Source organism: Rana temporaria, chromosome 7 (genome assembly GCF_905171775.1).
Source record: "Rana temporaria chromosome 7, aRanTem1.1, whole genome shotgun sequence".
Lineage (NCBI taxonomy): Eukaryota > Metazoa > Chordata > Amphibia > Anura > Ranidae > Rana > Rana temporaria.
The window spans coordinates 9428452-9447093 of record NC_053495.1 but is presented as its reverse complement, the minus strand read 5'-3'; the positions used below and the strand labels follow the sequence as shown (position 1 = coordinate 9447093).

Here is an 18642-nt window from a genome sequence, read left to right as displayed (position 1 = left end):
ATTGAGAAACACTGTGTTATGGTGAGCATTGCTTCTGAGCATGTGTGTTTGTACTTTGGATTTTTTTTTTTACGGACTTCTCTACACACGACCGGATAATCCGACAACACACATTTGTTGTTGGAAATTTTTAAAGCATGCTAGCCCATATGTGTTGTCGGAAATTCCGACAACAATTGTCCGATGGAGCGTACAAACGGTCGGATTATCCGACAACATCCTGCCATCACGCTTTTCCCCCGTCGAAAAATCCGATCGTGTGTACGAGGCCGTGTGAGTCGGGTGTGACGCAGGTACCCGCAGTGGATTCGCAGGGTTCCCGCATCGCACAAGTGTGAACCGGCCCTTAAAATAAAATCTTTCTTCTGTCTGCAGTAACTGAACCGCCACACCTCCTGGATATCTGCCATCATATTAGCACGCTGTTCAATTAGCAGTCAGTTGTGCCGTTATGACTGATTTGCTTCCCCTACTCCAGGGCAGCCATCAGAAATTGTTGGGCCCCTACACAGCTTTATGCCTGGGCTCCCCCCCGAGCCTGACCACCAACAATCCTCTCTGTACACAAACAGCCCCCCCTCCCTTCCCCTCACAGCCCCTACTTGCAAAGGAAAATCTTCCTACCTAGTCCCAGCTCATTTTCACAAAGCTGACATGTTGCTGGCCCAGAGGAGCACAGTGCAGGCAGTTCACACGAGGGGTGCACATGCACATAGTAGCCAGAGGTGGCAGTAAAGAGCTCAATGACAGAGAGAGCAGCAGAAGCTGCGAGATCATTTCTATAGTGCACAACACGGCTCCCCTTCACCCGTCCTGCTTTCTTCTGGCCCGGGCGCGTCCCTCGGGCCCCTTACAGTTGTATCGGCTGTACCCCCCTGATGGTGGCCCTGCCCTACGCTATACACTTACGTTATTGTATTGAATAGACTGCTATGCCATTTCAAAGAATGTGAAAAGTGTAACATATACAAGTTCCTACCTGATAGGCTGCTTACAGCTGTATAGGATGTGGTTCTGTTTGGGAAATGAAATGGGTTACTGAAATGTCCGGCCAGGGGGGCCCTTTGCTGCAGATATTACCGCTAACTGGGGTGTTTGGATACGCCCCCCCCCCCACCCCCCACCGTACGTTACTATGTTATCTTGCTCTCTGGAAGGGTGCGTTTGCAAAGTGCTGGATCTGTACACAAGTGCGTGTCCGCTATACGCTGGTCCCAGTGATCTGCCCATTGTACTCCGCCGTCTCCATCTTCAGGATGTACGGGATTATACTATCGATGGGGACGTTGCCGATCAGGCCAGTAAAAAAGAGTTCTTCTGTGATGCTAGAGTTCATAAGTCTCAGAGCCGGGAGCCGCACCAAGATTCGCGCCAGCCTGCGAAAGAATACGTTAGCGATAAAAGACGCCGTGATGAGCAAGTCAACCATTTAGAAAAAAAGGTCAAGAGCGACATCTAGCCTTTTATCAAATTTTTTATTTTTTTTGTATTTATTTTTTTAACCACTTGCCTTTTCTGGCACTTTTTGTTTACGTATAACGATCTAGAGCACAGGTGTCAAACGCAAGGCCCGTGGGCCAAATCCGGCCCTCCAGGCCATTTCATGTGGCCCTCGTCCTCCTCTGGTCCTCCTGAAGACCCTTACGTTCTGCTTTTAAGAAATGCATCCAGCTTCTTTCCAGCGGCAGCATAAGGAAAGGGGGGTGCACTGTGATGTAAGGGAGAGTGGGGGACTCAACTTCTGATGGTGGGGCCGGCTCTTAACCACTTAACCCCCGGACCATATTGCTGGTCAAATACCAGAGCACTTTTTGCGATTCGGCACCACGCCGCTTTAACTGACAATTGCGCGGTCGTGCGACGTGGCTCCCAAACAAAATTGGCGTCTTTTTTTCCCCACAAATAGAGCTTTCTTTTGGTGGTATTTGATCACCTCTGCGGTTTTTATTTTTTGCGCTATAAACAAAAATTGAGCGACAATTTTGAAAAAAATTCAATATTTTTTCCTTTTTGCTATAATAAATATCCCCCAAAAAGATATAAAAATTTTTTTTTTTACCTCAGTTTAGGCCGATACGTATTCTTCTACCTATTTTTGGTATAAAAAAAAAAATCGCAATAAGCGTTTATCGGTTGGTTTGCGCAAAATTTATAGCGTTTACAAAATAGGGGATAGTTTTATTGCATTTTTATAAAAAAAAAATGTTTTACTACTAATGGCGGCGATCAGCGATTTTTTTCGTGACTGCGACATTATGGCAGACACTTCGGACACATTTTGACACGTTTTTGGGACCATTGTCATTTTCACAGCAAAAAATGCATTAAAAATGCATTGTTTACTGTGAAAATTACAATTGCAGTTTGGGAGTTAACCACAAGGGGGCGCTGAAGGGGTTATGTGTGACCTCATGTCTGTTTCTAACTGTAGGGGGGTGTGGCTGTAGGTGTGACGTCATCGATTGTGTTTCCCTATAAAAGGGATCACACAATCAATGACGGCGCCACAGTGAAGAACGGAGAAGCTGTGTTTACACACAGCTCTCCCCGTTGTTCGGCTCCGGGGACCGATCGCGGGACTCCAGCGGCGATCGGGTCCGCGGGTCCCGCGGTCACGGAGCTTTAGACCAGGTCGCGACCCACAGCTGGGCACTTAAAGAGGACGTACCTGTACATGCTTGTGCCCAGCCGTGCCATTCTGCCGACGTAAATGTGCAGGAGGCGGTCCTTAAGTGGTCAAGCAATGCATCCAGCTTCTTCCCAGCAGCAGCATAAGGAAAGGGGGGTGCACTGTGATGTAAGGGAGGGTGGGGGGGACTCAACTTCTGATGGTGGGGGGGCTCTTAACATCTAATGTAAGGGGAGAGGATGCGCTGGGAATCTAAGGCCCCGTACACACGAGAGGATATCCGCTGGAAACGGTCCGCTGGACCGTTTCCAGCGGATAAATCCTCTGGCGGATTTGGATCTGATGGCTGTACACACCATCAGATCGTAATCCGCGCGGAATACGTGTCGCGCCGTTGCCGCGACGATGACGCGGCGACAAGCGCGACGCTGGAAGGTAAATACTTCCATGCATGCGTCAAATCATTATGACGCATGCGAGGGAGGGGAGCGGACGGACTGATCCGGTGAGTCTGTACAGACGACCGGATCAGTCCGCTGGACTGGATTCCAGCGGATAGATTTTGTAGCATGCTACAAAATTTTTATCTGCTGGGAATCCGTCGGCTGGATTTTTATCCGCTGGGAAATGTCCGCTCGGACGTACAGACGAGCGGATCTATCTGCTGGAACTGATCCGCGGATCAATCCCAGCGGATAGATCCGGTCGTCTGTACGAGGCCTAATCTTACAGATACAACCGGCGCTGTTGAGGGAAATCACAATGCTGATGCGGCCCACGATGAAATTGAGTTTGACACCCCGGATCTAGAGTATAAATTGGTGGGTTTAATGCAAAAAAAAATATACCCAAACAATACATAACCCAATTTTTTTTTTATAAAATACAATGTTACGCCGAGTAAATAGATACCAAACATGTCACACTCTGACATTGCACACACCCGCGCAACAGCGACAAATGATGTAAATGACTATCCATAGGCAACGCACTGCTGTACGGTGAATATTACCTGTAGGTATCCTCGGGGTAGGTTTTCTGGACGTAGTCCTGCAGCTCCATCTGTGCCTTTTCCTGAAAGGTTTCAATCTGCTCCGTCCCGGACAGTCCTGGGTGATCTGAACAGACATTAAAATATCATTAGCAAAACTGACCAGCAAATTTAAAGGGGGTTGGAAAGGTTCGTGTTTTTTCACCGTAATGGTTCCAGGGCGCCCCTATGCGGCGACAAGCGATGACAATGACATGTTTTCGCGTGCCTGCGTCTTGTCAAAGTCAACTATTTAATAGAAAAAAAAGCATGACAGGACCTCTTTAATATGAGATTTGGGGTAAAAAAAGATCTCAGAGATCATATTTACACTTATACAAGGGGATGTAAAGGTGAAAAAATACGAACCTTAATGCATCCTATGCATTAAAGGTATATAACCCTAAGGTCAATGCTGCTGTGTCCGTCCATGAACGGAGGAGAAAAACACCTGGCAATGACGGGCCCCCAGCCCCCCGTTTTACTTACCAGAGCCCGTACACCTTCTCTGCGCGTCTCCGGCGTCCTCTTCTCTACAGAGTCTCGGCATTGATTGTATAGATTGATAGCAGCGCAGCTATTGGCTCCCGCTGCTGTCAATCAAATCCAATGGTGCGGCTTACCGGTGGGGGGGGGGGGGATCGGGGGCAGGACAGAGTCATACACTCTGGACTAGATTCAGATAGGTTAGCGGATCCGCGTAACCTATCTGATTTACGTTACGCCGCCGCAAGTTTTTGAGGCAAGTGCTTTCTTCAGAAAGAACTTGCCTGTAAAGTTGCGGCGGCGTATCGTAAATCCCCCGGCGGAATTCAAATTCCGCGGCTAGGGGGCGTGCAAAATTTAAATCAGGCGCGTCCCCGCGCCGAACAAACTGCGCATGCGCCGTCCGCAAAATTTCCCAGCGTGCATTGCTCCAAATGACGTCGCAAGGACATCATTGGTTTCGACGTTAACGTAAATTACGTCCGGCCGTATTCGTGAACGACTTACGCAAACGACGTAAAAATTTCAAAACTCGGCGTGGGAATGACGGCCATACTTAACATAGGATACGCCGCACATACCCCTCATATAGCAGGGGTAACTTTCCGCCGGAAAAAGCCGAACGCAAACGACGTAAAAAAAATGCGCCGGGAGGTCGTTCGTTCGTTTCTGAATCGGCGTAAATGCTCATTTGCATATTCGACGCGTAAAAGATACGGAAGCGCCACCTAGCGGCCGGCCTGGAATTGCAGCCTCAGATCCGACGGTGTAAGTCACTTACACCTGGCAGATCTTAGGGAGATCTATGCGTAACTGATTGTATGAATAAGGCGCATAGATACGACGGCGTATCAGGGGATACGACGGCGTATCTCTTTTCTGAATCCGGCCCTCTGTGTCTATGGAGGTAGTTAGATATTGAGGTGAGGAGTCGAGAGAGTCGCCGTGGGACCCCAGAAGAGGAGGATCGGGGCCACTCTGTGCAAAACAAACTGCACAGTGGAGGCAAGTATGACATCAGAGCGTTTTCATCGGATGGACCGATCGCGTGCACAGGGCTTAACTCAGCAATAAGGGGAACCCAGGAGGCTGGAATGTCCCAGGAATTGAGGAGAGTCTCTAACCTGGACTGAAGAGGACCACGGCCTTCAGGTACGCGTATTCGTAGCCGTCGATGTCCAGCTTGGTCATGCTGTTGCAGAACTCTTGCAGCTTCCATATGTGCTCCATCACCTGCTTTATCCTCTCACCGGACAGCTTGTCTGTGAAAATGAAAGTATTTGCAGCTGTCCACAAGAGTTAAGAAAAAAAATTAAGATTTTTTATTTTAGAATGTCAACTACCAAAATGTGACGGGTCACAAAAGGTTATATTTTTAAAGCAGGGGGGTCTCAAACTGGCGGCCCTCCAGCTGTCGGAGAACTACAAGTCCCATCATGCCTTTTGCCTGTGGGAGTCATGCTTGTAACTGTCAGCCTTGCAATGCCTTATGGGACTTGTAGTTTCGCAAAACAGCTGGAGGGCAGCCAGTTTGAGACCCCTGATTTTAAGCAATGACCAATTTTTGCCTCTCAAATAAGTTCCCACTGACACCAATGGCCCAGATTCAGAGAGCAATTGCGTCTGCGTAACCATAGTTACGCAGCGCAATTGCTCACTTGCGCCGGCGTATCGAATGCTCCCGATTCAGGAACCTCGATACGCCGACTGCAGCCTAAGATATGCCTGGCATAAGGCTCTTATGCCGTCATATCTTAAGCTGCATTCTTACGCAGGCCGCTAGGTGGCGTTCCCGTAGTGGTCAGCGTAGAGTATGCAAATTGCATACTAACGCCGATTCACAACCGTACACGCACCCTGCGTCGGTTTTTGCGTAAGGCTGCCCCTGCTATTAGCAGGGGCAGCCAATGCTACGTATACCCGTCGTTCCCGCGTCGCGTTTTTGAAAAATTACGTCGTTTGCGTAAGTGAATCGTGAATGGCGTCCAGCACATTCCCGTTGTGCTCAGCGTATAGTATGCAAATTGCATACTAACGCCGATTCACAACGTTACGCGAGCCCTGTGTACGCAGTTTATGTCGTTTCCATACGGCGGTTTTCGCGTAAGGCTGCCCCTTCTATTAGCAGGGGCAGCCAATGTTACGTATACCCGTCGTTCCCGCGTCGCGAAATTTGAAATTTACGTAGTTTGCGTAAGTGATTCGTGAATGGCGCTGGACGCCATTCACGTTCACTTTGAAGCAAATGATGTCCTTGTGACGTCATTTACCGCAATGCACGTCGGGAAAGTTTCCCGACGGAGCATGCGCACTACGTTCGGCGCGGGAACGCGCCTAATTTAAATGATCCACACCCCCTATGGGATCATTTAAATTGCGCGCTCTTACGCCGGGCATTTTTCAGGAGCGCCCACGCAATTTACGAAGCTACTGCTCCGTGAATCAAGCGTAGCGCAGGTAATTTACGGAGGCGCAGCGGCAAAACGGTACGCTGCGCCTCCGTAAAAAAAAGCGCAAAGCTACCTGAATCTGGCCCATTGATCTTTTGCACTATCTGTAAGGGGGGGGGATTCTTCCCAATGACCACAAGTGTAATGCCGTGTACACACAGTCAGGATTTCCGCCATCAAATGTCCGATGTGAGCTTTTTGTCAGAAATATCGACCGTATGCAGGCTCCATCAGACTTTTGTTGGTGGAATTTCCGCGGGCGAAAGTTTGAGAGCAGGTTCTCAATTTTTCCACGGGATTCCGATTGTCTGTAGCAATTCCAACGTGCAAAATTCCGCCGCACGCTCGGGAAGCATTGAACTTCATTTTCTCGGCTTGTCGTAGTGTTGTACGTCACCGCGTTCTTGACGGTCTAAAGTTCAGAGAACTTGTGTGACCGTGTGTATGCAAGACGAGCTTGAGCGCAATTCCGTTCATCCAAGGTTTTTCCAATGGAAAATCTGACCGTGCATTAGGAGGTTAAAAGCGCCCGCTAGCAGCCGAATTTCACCGCAAAAACGATGGTAAAGCGCCACTAAAAACAGTGTGAAAGGGGTCATTCTTCCCAATGACTATAAAGCTGCTTTCACACTAAAGGCACCCGGGCGTCAGCAGTAAAACGCAGCTATTTTTAGTGGCGCTTTACCGTCGTTTTTGCGGCGCTTTTCAGCCGCTAGCGGGGCGCTTTTAACCCATAAGTTAAAACTGCTGGCAAAGCACCGCTACAGAGGCGGTTCGGCAGCGCTGCCCATTGATTTCAATGGGCAGGGGCGCTTTAGGAGTGGTGAGTTCACCGCTCTTAATGCGCTCCAGAGAAGCTGCTAGCAGGACTTTTTCTGACGCCCTGCCAGCGTACCGCTCCAGTGTGAAAGCCCTCGTGCTTTCACACTGAAGTGAATGGAGCCACTGTTTCAGGGTGCTTTACAGGCGCTATTTTTAGCGCTATAGCGCCTGCAAAGTGCCTCAGTGTGAAAGGGGTCTTAGTTTAAGGATCATTCTTCCCAATGACCATCACACTAATGTATCACGAGTTGTAGATATCGTCATTTTTAACAGTGGTCCCTGAGACCAGAAAGCCATTTCAAGGGTTCCTGTGTGTTGAACAGTTCGAGAAAGTCTGCCCTAAAACGAAGATTCTACAAATCTGAATATGTATGTAGATCTGTAGTGGAAATATGGAACAGCAGATGTCTATAGAAACCAGTACCTTCCTGTATGCTGTTCTGTAGATGGTTAACAATGGCGGCCAGGATGGTGGAAAGGCTCATCACTTGTGAACATTGCGCAAGACCGAGCGTGAACAGTTCGTTCCAGCAGGCGCGTACGAGAGTGGTGTTACAATCCTGCCTGGAAAAGAATTTGGACAGTTTGAATTAGACATGAAATCCCAGATGAGATCAGAGCTAAAAATAGCCACTGATTACTGTATAAATGTCATTGGCAGGGAAGGGGTTAACACTAGGGGGCGATCAAGGGTTAAGTGTTCCTTGGGAGCTGTTTCTAACTGTGGGGGGGGACTGACTGGGAGTACAGAGAGAGAGAGAGAGAGAGAGAGAGAGAGAGATCACCGTTCCTGAATACTAGGAACAGACGATCTCTGTCTACTCCCCTGTCAGAACGGGGATCTGTCTATTTACAATGACAGATTCCCATGCTGGCTCTCGGAGGAGCAATCGCGGGTCGCCAGCGCACCGGCTAGAGCCCTTAGAGCTCTTAAAGCGCCCGACCTACAGCAATTTGCGCCAATTTGCTACGGTATGACGACAGCTGGTCGGCAAGTGGTTAAAATACATGCAGTGGCGGAACTTTCAGGGTCGCAGCAGTCGCACTTGCGATTGGGACCTTTCGGTCTGCCCCCCCACACCCTGCATCTTTGGCTGTCAATTTTGTATGCAGTGAGTTGGAGGTGGGAGGCAGCGATCGGCAGCTCTATGGTGCCTGCGAGCCACGGGATCTCCCTGGGGCTAGTAGTTCTCTTCCTGAGTGTATACAGTGGAGAGGGGAGGGGCCTCTAACCCGGGCATGTATCAGCGTCACTCAGTGTACAAGCGAGTCAGCTCTGCTTCTACATGCCTGGGTCAGAGGCCCCTCCCCTCTCCACTGTATACGCTCAAGAAGAGAACTACTAGCCCCAGGGAGATTCCGCAGATCGCTGGCACCATAGAGCTGTCGATCGCCCCCTTCCACCTCCCCCCAGGTGGGGGGATACAGAGATGTGCTGGGGGTTGGAGGTGCACAGCAGAGACCAGCCAGGTACAGGGGAACCTCTGGAAAATGGGGCTCTCTGGGGACCCTCATGTAAGTGTAGGGGACTCTCTGGGGACCCTCATGTAAGTGGGGGGGGATCTCTGGGGACCCTGATGAAAGTGTAGGGCATGGGCGTCCGCTCCATAGGGCAAGGGGGGTCGTTTGCCCCCCCCCCCCCTGGAATCGCCAGGAGCAGGGCCGAACTGGCCCTGAGGCCGATTTAAGCAGTGACTGCAGCGCTTCCCTCCCCTCTAGTTGTCCCTTATTTAGAGTGCCTGTCCCTCTTCTGGAATCAAATCCATTTGTCCCTCATTCCAAAAGGTTCCTCTTTTAGACCTGCAATAAATATACTGTCAATATAGTGTAGTGTTTCAGTCAAGGGAAAGGGGTGCTGTGTAATGTGTAATGTAAAGGGGTCCAGTGGTGCAGGGTGCTGTGTAATGTAAAGGGGTCCAGTGATGCAGGGTGCTGTGTAATGTAAAGGGGTCCAGTGGTGCAGGGTGCTGTGTAATGTAAAGGGGTCCAGTGGTGCAGGGTGCTGTGTAATGTAAAGGGGTCCAGTGATGCAGGGTGCTGTGTAATGTAAAGGGGTCCAGTGGTGCAGAGTGCTGTGTAATGTAAAGGGGTCCAGTGGTGCTGTGTAATGTAAAGGGGTCCAGTGATGCAGGGTGCTGTGTAATGTAAAGGGGTCCAGTGATGCAGGGGGCTGCGTAATGTAAAGGGGTCCAGAGCTGTGAGGTGCTGTGTAATGTAAAGGGGTCCAGAGGTGCAGTTGTGGAGAGGGGGTACACAGTAGTGACAAAGAGATATTGAAAGATGCAGGGGGCACAGTGGGGTGTTTTTACATTTTAACGTGGGGTTGCGCTTTTAACCCCCGCTAGCAGTCGAAGAAAGGGTAAAATGCGACTGTGTATCGCCGCTGCCGAAGCGCCCCCATCTGAAAAAATTTCAGCGGACGCCCATGGTGTAGGGGACTCTCCGGGGACCCTGATGTAAGTGGGGGGGGGGGGGATCCACACTCAGATATGTAACAATATTATATATGTACACACACACACACGTATAATACATGTCTATGCCAGCCCAAGCCTATGGCTTTCTTTACCTTGCTGCTATGGGCTCTAGCCCAAGTCTTAGACCTAGCAATGTAGCCCTTCATGGTTTCTTGCACCAGGGCCCTAAAGATCTTAGTTACACCTCTGAATACATGTATTTTTGGAAGTGCTGTAACATAGCAACAGACATATTTTACTTATTAGCTGAAGAGGTGACAATCAGACTTACCCCAAGGCCTGGAAGGCAGGAATAGACCGAGCCCAATGCATGGAAAGGAAAAGCAGGCGGGAAGCCGACTCACAAATATAATGTACATTCAGATACTCCGGCATCGGGCTGGGCATAGTTAGCTGCAACAAAAAGGTAAAAATAGATGCCGATCACATCAAACCCTGGAGGGGGGATCGCGGTCTTAGAAAACATGCATGTTTAAGGGGCCACCTACCTTAAATGTGACGTGTGTGTCTGACAAAAGGGGTCCCTCCACCTCCAGGATAGGGGTGGCCTGATCCCGGCTAATGACGTGAATGTTCCCTCCGGCTGCTGGGTCCATCCCGTCTGCTTCTGGCTGGTTCTGTCCGCCGGCTGACTCTGACGGGTTAAGTGCTTTTGCTAACGTATCAAAAGCCCTACGAGAGTCAGTGGACAAATCTCAATGTGTGATATAGAAAAAAATAAAGTATCAGCACACACACACACACACACACACACACACACACAATAAAGGTATAAAGTATCAGCACACACACACACACACACAATAAAGGTATCAATCACATGGGGCGTACTACAGTGTACACCCTGCGAGGGATGCGTTTGTCTACAAGGAGATACACAGGTGTTCCGTGCATCCCTGTGCAGCCAGTCCCATTCATGACGATTGTTCTATGCATCCCGTCCCATTCATGTCTGTCTGCGTTCGGAGCCATGCGCTGGCATGGCTGTCAATTCGGGGAACAGTGGTTGTGTCTGTGCAGCCTCTGCGTTCGCAGAGGCAGCACAGACACAACCACTGTTCCCCGAATTGACAGCCATGCCAGCGCATGGCTCCGAACGCAGACAGACATGAATGGGACGGGATGCATAGAACACCTGTGATACCCATGTGGGCAAACATGGCCGCTGCAGTACGCCCATGTGAACGAGGCATAAGAGAGGTACTTTATTAGTATGGGCGACGTCACACTTGCAAATCTGTAGCAGCAATTTATAGACCCAAAAATTCAGTTATGTTGAACCCCTCCCCCTTCCCTGTAGGGCTGTGGAATGCCATTTAGGCTTTGCAGCCAAGCTACCTCTGTCACTGGATAGAGCAGGGGTAGGCAACCTCAGCCCTCCAGCTGTGGTTAAACTACAAATCCCATCATGCCTCTGCCTCTAGGAGTCATTGCCTGTGATTGTCAGGGTCTTCCAATGTCTCATGGGACTTGTAGTTTCAGAACAGCTGGAGGGCCGAGGTTGCCTACCCCTGGGCTAGAGCAAGTTCCCCTTTAACCACTGCAATACCGGGCACTTTCACACACACATACAAATCGTACCCCATGATTTCCAATGAGTACCGTTCATATCTGTGCGACGTCAAGTCACAGCGACTTCAAATTAGTCCCTGCACTACTTTGGTCCCACTTTAATGTGACTTGAGGCCCAGGACCTCAAGAATACACAGGCATTGCTTCAGGTTGCGGCAAAAAAAGCGTTAAAATGGAGGCAAAAATCGCAGAAACAGAGCCTAGGCCCAGAGGAGCCATGTCATTCTCCTTGCTAGGCAGAAAAAAACTGAGGCTGCAGAGCAGAGAGTGGGGGATGTACCCGGGGGAACCGCCCCCTGGGAGGTACTATACTGTGTGGATTGTTTAACACTTAACATGCTGTTTTTTCTGCCTAGTCAATCTCCTAGAAAGGAGGATAATACCCTAAGGTCAATATACTGCTGTGTCCCTCCATGAACGGAAGAGAAAAGGGGTTTCCTTTGGTAAAAAATTTTTGCAAAATGCTGCTGCACTGATGGGCAGAGATGGGGCTGCCCTGATTATCAGTGTAAATGTGCCCGGTCAGAATTGCCAGTTATGTGACAGCATGCTGTGGCAGCATGAGAAAAAAGGAATGCCGATAACTAGCAAGTTTGTTTACATGTGAACAGTTGTGATTGTAAAGGGCTGCTGTGATTGGCCCTTTACCGCGATCTGTGATCAGCTGAAGGACACAGCGATCACAGAGCGCGCCAGATGCACAACCCCAGAGGGTGCGCAGGTGGTGTGGTTCTGGGAGGACATCCGTGGACACCCTCATTGGACACCCTCATTGGACACCCTCATTGGACGCCCTCATTGGATGCCCTCATTGGATGCCCTCATTGGACACCCTCATTGGATGCCCTCATTGGATACCCTCATTAGACTGCACAACTGTGCTGTAGCCATCTTTTGGCTATAGCGTGGTCGGGAAGTGAATAGCAGAACTGCTAAAAAACAAAGCTTAGCCTTTTCACAGCCACATCAGGGACATGAGAAGAAGATCTCCTTGCCATATTTGCGGACAGCAGTGATCACCAATAGGGTGCCTGAACCGTTCCTTACTCTGATCAAAACACATAAACCTGTTGTGGAGCTGATCTTTTATGAAAGGTCGGTTGGTCATTGGTGTCTGTACTGCTTTGCTGTAAGGACACAATTCACATTCTCTGCACACCAATCAGAGCCACAATCTTCAGGGCACTCACCGTGTGATCTCACTGGAGAATTGGTCCTCTGGTTGGGCATCTGAACTGTCCCCATTGTTTTCCGACTCTGTGAGATTGGCGAGCGAACTGACAACGTTTGCCAGAGTCCCCAGTCCACCCTGACTGGCTTCCGTCTAGGGATTTAGAAAAACATGCATTTAAAAAAAGGAAAAAAAGTGCAATTACCTTTATTTACCCAACACCGGGAATGCATGTAAATCCGACAAGCCGATCGATCACTTCCAAGTCACTGTGGCTGGGGAAGAAGATAATGTAAGGAACATTCTTCCCACTGATCACCAATGTAAGGAACATTCTTCCCACTGATCACCAATGTAAGGAACATTCTTCCCACTGATCACCAATGTAAGGATCATTCTTCCCACTGATCACCAATGTAAGGAACATTCTTCCCACTGATCACCAATGTAAGGGACATTCTTCCCACTGATCACCAATGTAAGGAACATTCTTCTCACTGATCACCAATGTAAGGGACATTCTTCTCACTGATCACCAATGTAAGGGACATTCTTCCCACTGATCACCAATGTAAGGAACATTCTTCTCACTGATCACCAATGTAAGGGACATTCTTCCCACTGATCACCAATGTAAGGAACATTCTTCTCACTGATCACCAATGTAAGGGACATTCTTCCCACTGATCACCAATGTAAGGGACATTCTTCTCACTGATCACCAATGTAAGGAACATTCTTCCCACTGATCACCAATGTAAGGAACATTCTTCCCACTGATCACCAATGTAAGGGACATTCTTCTCACTGATCACCAATGTAAGGAACATTCTTCTCACTGATCACCAATGTAAGGAACATTCTTCTCACTGACCACCAATGTAAGGAACATTCTTCCTACTAATCACCAATGTAAGGAACATTCTTCTCACTGATCACCAATGTAAGGAACATTCTTCTCACTGATCACCAATGTAAGGGACATTTTTCTCACTGATCACCAATGTAAGGAACATTCTTCTCACTGATCACCAATGTAAGGAACATTCTTCTCACTGACCACCAATGTAAGGAACATTCTTCCCACTAATCACCAATGTAAGGAACATTCTTCCCACTGATCACCAATGTAAGGGACATTCTTCTCACTGATCACCAATGTAAGGAACATTCTTCTCACTGATCACCAATGTAAGGAACATTCTTCTCACTGATCACCAATGTAAGGAACATTCTTCTCACTGACCACCAATGTAAGGAACATTCTTCCCACTGATCACCAATGTAAGGAACATTCTTCTCACTGATCACCAATGTAAGGGACATTCTTCTCACTGATCACCAATGTAAGGAACATTCTTCTCACTGATCACCAATGTAAGGGACATTCTTCCCACTGATCACCAATGTAAGGGACATTCTTCTCACTGATCACCAATGTAAGGGACATTCTTCTCACTGATCACCAATGTAAGGAACATTCTTCCCACTGATCACCAATGTAAGGGACATTCTTCCCACTGATCACCAATGTAAGGGACATTCTTCCCACTGATCACCAATGTAAGGAGCATTCTTCTCACTGATCACCAATGTAAGGAACATTCTTCCCACTGATCACCAATGTAAGGAACATTCTTCCCACTGATCACCAATGTAAGGAACATTCTTCCCACTGATCACCAATGTAAGGAACATTCTTCTCACTGATCACCAATGTAAGGAACATTCTTCTCACTGATCACCAATGTAAGGGACATTCTTCTCACTGATCACCAATGTAAGGAGCATTCTTCTCACTGATCACCAATGTAAGGAGCATTCTTCTCACTGATCACCAATGTAAGGAACATTCTTCCCACTGATCACCAATGTAAGGAACATTCTTCCCACTGATCACCAATGTAAGGAACATTCTTCCCACTGATCACCAATGTAAGGAACATTCTTCTCACTGATCACCAATGTAAGGAACATTCTTCTCACTGATCACCAATGTAAGGGACATTCTTCTCACTGATCACCAATGTAAGGAACATTCTTCTCACTGACCACCAATGTAAGGAACATTCTTCCCACTAATCACCAATGTAAGGAACATTCTTCCCACTGATCACCAATGTAAGGAGCATTCTTCTCACTGATCACCAATGTAAGGAGCATTCTTCTCACTGATCACCAATGTAAGGAACATTCTTCTCACTGATCACCAATGTAAGGAACATTCTTCCCACTGATCACCAATGTAAGGAGCATTCTTCTCACTGATCACCAATGTAAGGAGCATTCTTCTCACTGATCACCAATGTAAGGAACATTCTTCTCACTGATCACCAATGTAAGGGACATTCTTCCCACTGATCACCAATGTAAGGAACATTCTTCCCACTGATCACCAATGTAAGGAACATTCTTCCCACTAATCACCAATGTAAGGGACATTCTTCTCACTGATCACCAATGTAAGGGACATTCTTCTCACTGATCACCAATGTAAGGAACATTCTTTCCACTCATCACCAATGTAAGGAACATTCTTCCCACTGATCACCAATGTAAGGAGCATTCTTCTCACTGATCACCAATGTAAGGGACATTCTTCTCACTGATCACCAATGTAAGGAACATTCTTCCCACTGATCACCAATGTAAGGAACATTCTTCCCACTAATCACCAATGTAAGGGACATTCTTCTCACTGATCACCAATGTAAGGGACATTCTTCTCACTGATCACCAATGTAAGGGACATTCTTCTCACTGATCACCAATGTAAGGGACATTCTTCTCACTGATCACCAATGTAAGGAACATTCTTCCCACTGATCACCAATGTAAGGAACATTCTTCCCACTAATCACCAATGTAAGGGACATTCTTCTCACTGATCACCAATGTAAGGAACATTCTTCTCACTGATCACCAATGTAAGGAGCATTCTTCCCACTGATCACCAATGTAAGGAACATTCTTCCCACTGATCACCAATGTAAGGAACATTCTTCTCACTGATCACCAATGTAAGGAACATTCTTCACACTGATCACCAATGTAAGGGACATTCTTCCCACTGATCACCAATGTAAAGAACATTCTTCCCACTGATCACCAATGTAAAGAACATTCTTCCCACTGATCACCAATGTAAGGAACATTCTTCCCACTGATCACCAATGTAAAGAACATTCTTCCCACTGATCACCAATGTAAGGAACATTCTTCTCACTGATCACCAATGTAAGGAACATTCTTCTCACTGATCACCAATGTAAGGAACATATTAGGACGTATAGAGTAATAGTTACATCTCAGTTACAGTTGTCATCACTGGACTCACCTTGGCGTCCGCAGACAGAACCACGGTGCCGTCTTCTCTTATAAGCGGCTGCTGAATATTGACCAGCATACCCGGATCGAGAAGTCCTGATTGTCTTAACACAAAAAAATATATATTTTTTTAATGGTCTTGGTACACAGGGAGGTGCGCATTCAACAAAGCAGCCAAACAGCAAAGACCGAACAATTCACTGACAGATATTGTCAACTACATACAAAAATAAAATAAAACAATCAGTACACATTATTTCTAACCTCCCACCATCTTTGTCGGAGACGAATGTTGGCGTCGCTATAAGCGGACTCCGCAGGTCCTTCCGGATGTAGATCTTTTCTGTTGATGCCGCACAGTTGGATGGCTTCTCCCGCTGGATGTCAAATGGTTTCCGCTCACTTTGCACCGCTACAAAAAGAACAACATTCCTGTTTACAATTTCTGCTTAACATGTCACTTTCCTGTATAAAACAACTGCAACAGGAGTGATGCACTCATCAACTTCACCACTGGGAGAGGTAGCAGTGGGAGCGGAGCTGCTGCGTCACAGCTGGTAGTAGGGAGCAGAGAGAGCGCTGATCTAGAGCCACTGCTGGGAGGGCAGAGCTGCTGAGTCACTGCAATCTCTGTGGCTCCCGCTGCTGTCAATCAAATTAATGATGCGGTGCGCTGGGGGGCGGGGCCGATTGATATATTTGGCGGCTATGGCTGCCGAATGTATCACACGGGAGCGCGCCCGCAAAGTAACTCCCCTGGGAAGCGCTCCTCCAAGAGGGGGGTTAGCTCTTGCGGGGAGGAGCCGAGACAGCCGCCGAAGGACCCCAGAAGATGAGGATCGGGGCCACTCTGTGCAAAACGAGCTGCACAGTGGAGGCAAGTATGGTATGTTATTTAAAAAATATATTAAATATATAATATACCGTATATACTCGAGTATAAGCTGAGTTTTTCAGCACATTTTTGTGTGCTGAAAATGCCCCCCTCGGCTTATACTCGAGTCACCTTTTTGCGCCTGATCTCCCAAAATCTGGGGACCCGGTACCTGCCGGCCATAAGTCCCCAGGGGGGATGTCTGGGGGGGGATCTACAGCCGGGGAGCACCGATTATTCAAAGATCGGGCACCCCTTCCATAGCCCATGTTAAACAGTCATTTCTCTGGTAACTTTGGGGACCCGGTACCGGCCGGCCGTAGGTCCCCCGGACCCGAAACTGGCACACATGTAGCCCCAGTTCTCATCTACAAGTGTGCGCTACAAACCGGTCCCTAGCGTAGAATTCATCCTACAGTCCCTAACTTGTTCATCGCCCACACATCTGACATCATAAATATACAAGTCACACCAGATAACAGCATTTTTTATTTTATGTCACTTGCAACACAAATATTGTATGGCTACCCCCAGGACAAATAGATGGCGCATTTATTACGCATTTCCAGATGCAAGTTCACTGCAGTGGAAATAATCTTGGCTCTGATTGTGGATATACAACTTACTAGCTAAAAAGACGGATGTTTCCGATATTCTGATTTTCCGCCTGGAATAAGTTATTCCCTTTAAAGCTTAATTAGATTAGTGGCGCAGAGCTCAGAATGTACAGGAGGAGAAAACCGCAGAGCAAAAAGCGCACATAGCAGGCATGGAAAAAAAAAATCACGTCACTCATTCCGCTTTTGCAAGAAGTCTACTTCCAAGAAATTATTAATGAATCCCATGTGCCTAGAAATTCATTTGCTTTACTTCCTAATGGCTTCGGATTTTTTATTTTTTTTTCCTTGATCCTTTACCCGCGCTCCAAACCTGGAAGAAAAAACGCGATATTACAGGTATATTGCCCGGCCTGGAGCTGCCGCCCGCTCCCAGTACAACTACTGTGGACGGACGGCAAGGAGTTAAAGGGGTTGTATAGCCTTGTTTTGTTTTTAAATAACAAACATGTCTTACTTGCCTCCACTGTGCAGTTCGTTTTGCACAGAGTGGCCCCGATCCTCCTCTTCTGAGGTCCCAAGGTGGCGCTATCAGCTCCTCCCTGCATTGGTAAACCCCCTAGGAGAAACGCTCTCCCTGGGGGTTACCACGCGGGGGTTGCTCCCGAGTGTGGCTTTTGCGTCCATAGACACAGAATGCCGGACTCGGCCCCGTCCCAGCATCATTGGATTGGATTGACAGCAGCGGGAGCCAATGGCTGCGCTGCCATCAATCTATCCAATCAAGAGCCGAGACAACTGACAGAGGGGTAGAGCGCATCTCCGCTGTGGGAAGGAACGGGCTCAGGTGAGTAAAACGGGGGGGCTGGTCAGTGTCTGAAGTTTTTTTCACCCTAATGCATAGAATGCATTAAAGCGGTTGTATAACGTTTAAAATAATAATAAAAGAAAAAAAACTGCAAGGCAAAGGCATAATGAGCTAGTATGACTAGCATACTAGCTCATTATCAATCGAAGCCCCCGCAGCGGTCCTCGGACCCGACCTCCGGGTATCGCCGCTCAGGCTCTGTGACTGGCTGGAGCGGCGATGACGTCACTCCCGAGCATGTGCGTGGATCGGCACGATCCCCGCGCATGCACACATTTCCGGCAGGCTCCCATTCAAGAGCCGCCGCGCTCAGTACACCTGGGCCGTTGTCTTCGGCGCCCGATTTTCTGCAAATATCTCCTTAACCACGTAGGTTAAG

At 48.2% G+C, this 18642-nt stretch overlaps 1 protein-coding gene across 2 annotated transcripts in view; it reads right to left on the bottom strand.

Annotated features, from left to right (window-relative positions):
* Window positions 1-201: 201 nt before the first annotated feature.
* NR2C2 (nuclear receptor subfamily 2 group C member 2) overlaps window positions 202-18642 on the bottom strand; it is a 34461-nt gene continuing 16020 nt past the window's right edge. The window contains exons 6-14 of one of the 2 annotated variants that reach the window (XM_040358850.1): window positions 16229-16376; window positions 15975-16068; window positions 12657-12790; window positions 10383-10566; window positions 10166-10287; window positions 7842-7981; window positions 5270-5431; window positions 3642-3747; window positions 202-1376 (exon numbers count right to left, since the gene is read on the bottom strand). In XM_040358850.1, the coding sequence (XP_040214784.1) occupies window positions 1202-1376; window positions 3642-3747; window positions 5270-5431; window positions 7842-7981; window positions 10166-10287; window positions 10383-10566; window positions 12657-12790; window positions 15975-16068; window positions 16229-16376 (1265 nt within the window). In that variant the 3' untranslated portion in view covers window positions 202-1201. The remainder of the gene's footprint in view (window positions 1377-3641; window positions 3748-5269; window positions 5432-7841; window positions 7982-10165; window positions 10288-10382; window positions 10567-12656; window positions 12791-15974; window positions 16069-16228; window positions 16377-18642) is intronic. The other variant, XM_040358851.1, reaches the window with a different exon arrangement.